This window comes from Ixodes scapularis, unplaced genomic scaffold (genome assembly GCF_016920785.2).
Source record: "Ixodes scapularis isolate PalLabHiFi unplaced genomic scaffold, ASM1692078v2 PGA_scaffold1__304_contigs__length_218370807, whole genome shotgun sequence".
Classification (NCBI taxonomy): domain Eukaryota; kingdom Metazoa; phylum Arthropoda; class Arachnida; order Ixodida; family Ixodidae; genus Ixodes; species Ixodes scapularis.
In genome coordinates, this window is record NW_024609846.1 from 194583511 (window position 1) to 194591791 (window position 8281).

At 47.0% G+C, this 8281-nt stretch overlaps 1 protein-coding gene across 1 annotated transcript; it reads left to right on the forward strand.

Annotated features, from left to right (window-relative positions):
- The first annotated feature begins 452 nt into the window (after window positions 1-452).
- LOC120842531 lies at window positions 453-1167 on the forward strand. The gene is made up of 2 exons (XM_040213663.1): window positions 453-666; window positions 749-1167. The coding sequence occupies exons 1-2, from the start codon at window positions 453-455 to the stop codon at window positions 1165-1167; spliced, it is 633 nt and encodes a 210-aa protein (XP_040069597.1).
- The last annotated feature ends 7114 nt before the right edge of the window (window positions 1168-8281 follow it).

The window sequence follows — 8281 nt, forward strand, 5'->3', positions numbered from 1 at the left end:
CTAGTGGCCTGGGAGCGCATGGCCCAGGGCTTGTTCTCGGAACACATAGGATGGACACGTCAGATCGAACTGCTTTGTTGCTTGTGCATAGTGTAAATAAATGTTTGCATCAACGTAACCAACAATGACCACCAGAAGTTCCTGCATTTTGTGCGGAAACGCGCTACGTAACGATTCAACGAAGGAAATCTGGTAGACCGAAGCAATACCTATCAAACGACAGAAGCAACATTCCATTGAGACAAGACTGAAAGATTATGGACATCATCAATAAGAAACGGAAGACTCTGCAAACACAAGTAACGAAACTCCTCAGCGAGGCAAAAGAATTATTTCAGCTGACTCCGGCAGTCATCAATGACCTAGAGATTTTGATCCAGTGCATAAGCCTCTCTCGGGATCAACTCGGCCACGTAGATGCCGCGATCGAGCCTTTGATTACCGAAAGAGACATGGAAATGGAGTTCACGCAAATCGTAGATTATACCCACAAGATTGTCACATGCCTCACGAAGCTCAGAAAGAAGGTGAAGGGCGTGGAGAACAGCCAACGAGCAAGCGGTTCCTCGAACGATTGGAGAGCAACAGCCGTAAAAGCGAAAGTCAAGCTTCCAAAATTAGAACTTATCAAGTTCAACGGCAACCGGAAGAATTGGCAAGCATTCTGTGAGTGAAACCACAATCCACGAGAATCCGGAACTGACTCCATCGGAAAAGTTTAAGTACCTGAGATCAGCGCTTACCGGAGATGGATCAGCTGCCATCCAGGGACTACAGCCAACCGCTCAATGCTATGCGGACGCGATCGACCTTCTACAGCAGCGATTCGCCAAGCAAGAGGCTCTGGTATACGACCACATGAAAAGTCTGATGGACATCCAGAAGGTACCACTACAGGGCAATGCCCGAACCCTGCGTCGTTTGCACGACAGTCTTCAGGCGCACATCTGGGGACTTAGAGCACTGGGTGTGGGCGAGGAATCCTACTGCGCCATGCTCTACCCTCTCCTACTGCGAGCACTACCGAAGAACATGTCCCTGGACTACAACCGGAAGATGTCGTTGGAGGACACCAAGAACGCCACTGCAGTGACGGGCACCAGTCCCGAGTCTCCAACAGAGAATGTTCATCTAAGAGCTCTACGGACTCTACTCAAATTTATTTGAGTTGAAGTCGAGAGCCGGGAAAGGACGTCAGAGGAACAAGAGGACGACTTTGGCGGTAAGCCTGCAATTCGTTTCCCTAAACAAGAACTGCCGAAGAAACTTTCAAACTACACGAACCATCGAAACTCTACCGCAGCGGCCTTGTATGGCAAGACTGAAGGCTTAGAGTGTTAGTTCTGCAAATCTGAAGAACGCGCCACATCTAACTGCAATGCCAATATTGAGCTCACTGAGAAAAAAAAACAAAGATTACAGGCTGGCAACAGATGCTTTCATTGCACAAAAGCAAACCACACGAGAATGTGCCGAAGCACGCCGTGTTGCACCAGGTGTCAAGGATGGCATGCGCCTACTATGTGTAACCCGGATTACGTACTGGAACGACTTTTCGCGGTGAATAAAACAGAAAGCGAAGATAAAACACCGGTCAGTCTTCAGATCAATGGAAAGAACAGTAAGCCAGCAGTGTTCTTGCAGACGGTGACCCCATGGGCCGAGAACAAAAACAAAAGAAGACTATTCCGAATTCTTTTTGACAGCAGCAGTCAACGTTCCTTTATTACGGAGGAGCTGTCTCCCAGTTAAAAATAACCATTGGGTCCTATTAGTTATTGACAATTAGAACCAATGGGGAATCCTACCTGTGATTTCGGACTCCTAGTTAGAAAAAGTCAATTGGTTCCAATTAGTTGTCGACATTTAGAACCAATAGGGAATCCTATCTGTGATTTCGGACTCCTAGTTAGAAAAAGTCAATTGGTTCTAATTAGTTATCGACAATTAGAGCCAATGGGGAATCCAATCTGATTTCAGAATCCTAGTTATAGAAAAAGTCGATTGGTTTCAATTGTCGAAATCTAATTGAACATCACCAATTCGAACCAGTTCGGCATTGTCAATAGGATGCAACATATTGGAAAAAACCTATTTCTGTATTCGGACTCCCAATAGGAAAAAAGCAATTGGTCCAACTCTTCAAATCATGTTGACAGATACGAATTGGGACAACCATTAGTGTTTGGATATCCCAAACTAGAAAAAGTTTCAACTAGATCTAAAGGTAGATAATCACGACAGTCTTTATTTAACATATTAGAAATGATTTCTTGCTTCTAGGCATCGTCGTTTTCTTCCAGGATAGCAGCTGCAGCTTCCCTAAAATAAAGGATAAATATGCATTAAATGACCTTATCAGTGATGTGATTGGCCTAAACCATTTTGTAGCTCCTTTTGGAGCAGCCATAACAGTGTTTTGGAGCAGCATACGTGGTCTTTGGAGCAACCAAGACAGTGTTTTGGAGCACTAAAAGTGGATTTTGGAGCAGTCAAGACAGTGTTTCGGTGCAGCAAAAGTGACTTTGGGACAACGAGGTAGAGGGGCTTAGAGCGATAAACCGGGGTTCTGGTCTGCACTCGAAAGTGACCCCCATAAGGCGGCTGCCATTGTACGCAAATTTGACCACTCGTCACATGACCGAACCAAATGCATGACGTCACAGAAAAGATGGCAGCGCCCATGCAGCGGCTGGCCCCAGCTGGGCCAGAGCTTGTCGGATGCTTTGTTGGTTGTCGTTCGTCTCGGTGAGTTGATTTCAGGCGCAGAAGCCGTCATATGAGGCCGGTCGACAGCTACTTCGGAGTTCAGTGTGGTGTCTGACGTAGGTACAAGTTGAAAATACGGAGGAACGGTGTGCATTTCGCTGGTAACGGGCGGCAATATTGCCACGGAAGAGACAATCTGCCCTACGTTGCTCGCACCTCGGATTGATTCGGATACCGCTAGGATAAAATTTAAGGCGACGTTTCTGTGCTCTTGTTGACCGTCGGAACCTTCGAGATCTGTAGTAAAGCGTGTGCAATATATTTGGATACACAGTTTAGCGACGGAAATTGAGTGAGTCGTGCTTGGCAGTGTGCAATCGTGGTGTCGCTTCGTCCAAATGCCCGAAGGCTCACTTTGGTTGTGCGGTGCACCGGAGAGCTGCCTTGCCGCTTTTAGTTCCCGTGCCAGGCTAAGTGATACTGTGCTGCTTCCCAAATTGTTTCGGCGTAGACGTGCTCTTTTACGGAGCACAGGTGTGCGGCACGCCGAAGAGCTGCCTTCAAGCTGGTAGTTCCTGTGCCGTGCTTTAGGTGATGCTGTGCTGCCTACTAAATTGTTCTGGCGCAGACGTGCACCTTCACTGAGCACAGGTGTTGCAGTTGGTATTGAGTTCGCTGGTCTGTCGCACGTTTTGTCGACACCTAAGTTGCAACACTCGTTACGCGAATTGCAAGCTGTGTGGACATTTCATCGTGCGCGTTACCTACCCAGTCCACCCATTCACGCCGCTTTGCGACGGAAGTCTGCAGCGGCTCATTACCAGAAAAGTGGTCTCACATCGATTTCAGTTCAGCTCGTCCACGACAGTCGCCAGACCCCGAAGGAGAGGATTTATTCAGACAGAATGCCACCAAAGCAGTGCAGCTTCTTTAGTGGTCAGGATAGACTCTTTTCTGTCTGTTTTGTTATATTGTCTCGCATGCTTGCTCCAGTCCTATTTTCTATCAATATTTACTATTCTGGAAAGTTCCAGGCCATGCTCAGCTGTCATTGTATGTTCTGGTGGAGGTGCTGCGCACTTTACCCATAGCCCTTCATTCTGTGTCTACCCTGGCGGCTCCTCAGCCGAGTTGCCCGATAACAAGACACGGGTGGCACATTATCCCGAGTCTTAAACCCCCGGCGAGCCGTGAACCAAGTCTTATCCCAAGCCCGGCAGCAAAATTGCAAGACGAGCGAGTACCACAAGGGCGAAACTCGGAAATACACTACGAAGAACTTGAAATTTAAGCCAGGCGCTGCTACCAGCAAGAACCAACGGAATTAGGTCTTTTGCCAGAAAAACCGAAGCTGACTAAGCCAACAATGACAACCCTGTCGCAGCAAAACACGTTCGCTCCCACCATCGTTTGCATGCCCGTCGCACCTCGCACTCCGATGCCCTTTCACGCAAGGTGCACAAGACGTCGAGGGCTGGATTGAACAATATGACCGTGTCGCCTGCCAGTGGGTAGATGGACAACCAGCTCCTGCAGAACCTATACTTCTCGTGAAAGAAACTGTGAGGCACTGGTTGGAGAACCACGAATCCTCCTTAACGTCGTGGGAAGTTTGCAAGACTGAGCTGAAGTGCATGTTCATCAGCCAACACTGACAAGAGAGAGCCGAATTCCCGATTCTGTCCAGGACACGGCCCCAACGAGAGCGTCACCACCTTCGTGGAGGATGTTTTGCTTCTGATCGAGCACACTCGCCAACCCTGATGCTACAGAAGACAAGAAGCTAAGAATCCCATGTTCCTCATGTGAGGGACAACACCTTCAGCAGCCTTGTCCGCAACCCCACGACAACAGTCGAAGGGTTCATATCAATGCAGCTTCCAACATTGAATGCACACTGCAGGCCCGAGCACGTCACTATTAAAAACTCCGCAGCGTCGCGACACTCAAGTCGTCCAGCTGCAACTTCGACGCCAGCCCCCAGACGCAGGCATCCGTGACATCATTCACAACGGTGTCCGGGAGGAGATAAGGAAGCTAGTTCCTGCCATCAGTTGCCCGGCTTTAATTTTGATCGCCGAGATTTTTTCAGAAGTTTGACAGGCATTTCAACTGGAGGCTTCTTCGAGCGAAGCGGCATCTGACGAAACGAGGGCGACTTATGCCACAAAGTCACAATGACCACCACCGGCTACCTGTTACTATTCAATGCCAATTCAACGAAACACCCCAATGCCGAAGCATTCCCAATATTGAGAAGAACCAGTGTAGGTCCGCGCTGAACAAAGTACACCGAGGAAGATGGAGGTACTGCGAATGGCCGACCGAAAACCACTCTGCTACCATTGCATGAGGCGGACCTTGTCTACTGGAGGTGCCCGTACCAATGAATTGGCTTGCAAGGGTTCGTGCCGAACGACCCTCGACCACGTCTTGACGAGCGTCCGGGGAAGATTGAGGATTATCTTCGGCGGTCTTTGTCCCTGGTGCCGACATTACCCCGAAGCTTGTGATCTACTTCATCTGGACGGGAGGTAAGCACGACAAAGCAGGTGAGCGGCAATGCAAGGAGAGTTGATCTGGTGTCGGTTGTAGTCCAAGGACAATACCTAATAATTTGCTGACACTAATTATCTGTGTCCACGCCATGAAGCACACAATTTCCAACTTTGAGGAAGAATGCTGCTCAGTGACCTTAAAGGGAAGATGGGGCACTTCTACATTTGAGAAAAAACGCTTGAATTGCGTTCATTTGGCCTTTAGAATAACAGATATCAAAATTATATTTCAATGCGACGCGCCGGAGAGCCACAAGAGCAATTTCAAAATAGGGCTGAAGCTCCGCCCCCCTAGCCTTGGGCAGCCAAAAGAGCCGTCGATGACGTCATGGACAGCGACTGTCTTTCGCGTTTTTCTCGCGTTTAACAATACTTACGCAGCAAATGGTTTGGGTATTTGGGTTCACGGGGTAAAAATACACTAGAATTCACTTCTAACTCATTTTTTCCAAGAAGCTCCGTAGCTTCCCTTTAAGAAATAGAATGGTTGGTTTCTCTCAAAAATGGACTGCAAGCGTCACGAGACTTCACTTTGCCACACAAGACTTGCACAAGTTGCAGTGGTCGTGGGATGCACAATAAATCTCCATTACGAAATGGAAGTGAAATGGCTTGGATAGCAAACATTGTTGCCAGCTATCAAGCCAACGGTACAGCAAAAGGCACAGTCATATAACCAATACATGCCTGAGCTTGCTGCATTGATGCAGAAAACTACCAGGAAAATTTTGCGGATTAGAAGCCAGCCCTGCAGCTTCAGTGCATCAGATGTCAGTAGGCGCACATGACGTATGATTACAAGACGGCATCAGTCGGTTAAAGTTGCCACTCGACCAAACTGAACACCGACATGCCAGGAGCTTCATCCCACAACAAGGTCCACAGGTATTACGATTGAACTCCTGACAGGAGACTGTCACAGAAAGAACTCGTTCTAGAACCATTAGCTAAGAATCAATAATTATGTAATGCAGTGGAAATAAACATTTGATACACTAACCTGATAAACCTATTTCCCCTTGCCTTTATGCCTTGAGTTTATACACCAAGAATAGTGTTCACCACACGCGCAGGTCCTTTTGAGGACACTCGCATCTCTGACCCTTCAATATTAATTGGTGGGACATACTAGACTGGCAGACTTGTTGCATTGGGCTGCACTCATTCCACTTTTCATGAACACACCTCTGAGCATATACAGTAAAACCTCGTTATAACAAAGTTGAAGGAGCGGTTGTAATTATTTCGTTATAACCATTAGTTTGTTATAGCCAATGTCCATTTCTTCCCAGGATTAGCAAGCAAGGGGAATTATGATTGCTTTGTTATATCCATTAGTTTGTTATATCCCGTTTTGTTATAATGAGGTTTTACTGTACTTTAATCGTATGTGTTGATGCATTGTTATATAGCAGGACACTTCCTATACGTAGACCCTTTGCAGAAACCCATCAAGCAACACAACTGTTGCCATTTTTTTTCGGCGTAAAGCACACAAATGGGCCCCAGTTCACGTCAAATGCTAATGCAGCATTCGAGTCCAATAGGCGCTGAGCCGAGTCCACAGTGATGGCGGACGTAACATTCTTGTCGAACAAATGACCAAAGTATGAAAGCCTGGGGTAATTAGAGTAGTAGCTACTGTAAGTTGTTTGATCACAATTTGGCAAACAGCAAAGGCTACAGTCTCGGTGAGCCAATATGCACGTTGGAGAGAAACACATGACAACATGTCATTCATAGTGCTCGTCTGCACAGATTTGTCACACACCTTCGCTCTGTCTCTCTGATTGGCTCGAGGGGGCTGTGGCGGTTGTCCTTTTCCAGGTTACAATGATACGAAGTATAGGCAACCCACACTTTTCAAAAAAAAGGCTATTGAAGATACTGAAAGGAATGGTCAACATTTTTCAACAAGACTGCTCTTCAGGCAAGGGATGAACACAAATATGAATCATCTTATCCAGGTAATTAGACCAAGTAAATAATTGACTGACTAATACAATGCAGTTTTGATGAAAAAAAAGTATTGCTGCAATAAATCCTACGAAAGAGAAAAAGGTGCAGTTAATCTATGCATACACCATACAGTTGTTGTTATTGAAAGTCGAATAGCTTTGAAGCCGGTGCTTGCAACGATTTATTTATCCCCACACTCAATAAAACGTCATCCTCGTAGCTGAAAATAAGTGTGCACTTCGCACTCACCAAAAAAGAAAGGAAAGCGATCGAATGTAGAATCGTCGATTAGCACAAAGGGTTAAAGATCGCAGGAGCTTCCTTGCTAAAAGTTGCTATATTTGTTCGGTGACGCAGGCCTGAAACAACTTCTCCTAGGCCTTAACGCGACGTATATCTTTCGCGTCGATTCATAGACATCTCAATGTTCAAACAAAGCTAAGAGAACGCGAAAATTTCATGCTAAAAGCACTCAAAGTTCTATCGATCCTCGAACACATCCCGGAATCCGAGCACCGGAGGGCGATACGGTTGATGCTGTCTCACAGGTGTTAATATCCAGATGATCCAGAGCGATCTTGCGCAAAAAGGGTATAAAGTCTCATTCCTTGATATTTTCACAATATACCTGCGTCAGCGAGCACGAAAAAGTCAGAAATCGTCGGAAAGCCGCTGCACATCACGGCTGCCGCGCACCGGACAAACTCGCATCCGCCAGCTCTGGGCGCTGCCATCTTACCTGCGACGTCACGGCTCTTGTGACGTCACATGACGAGTGATCACATTTGCGTAAAACATGGCGGCAACCGGGGGGGTGCCACTTCGGAACTTCCGGTTTATCACTCTAAGCCCCTCTACCTCGTTGCTTTGGGAGCAGATATTCTTAGAAAAAAAAGAAACATATTCGTTTAGGGTGCTGTAGCAACGAAGGGCACTTTGTGTTGTGTTCTGATGTGACGTGTTGTGACGGAACTCGCTGCTTGTGGTTTTACTGTTGAGACATCCCACAAGTGTACAGTGCTGTGGGACATTGCCGAGCAATTCCCAAAAACCGC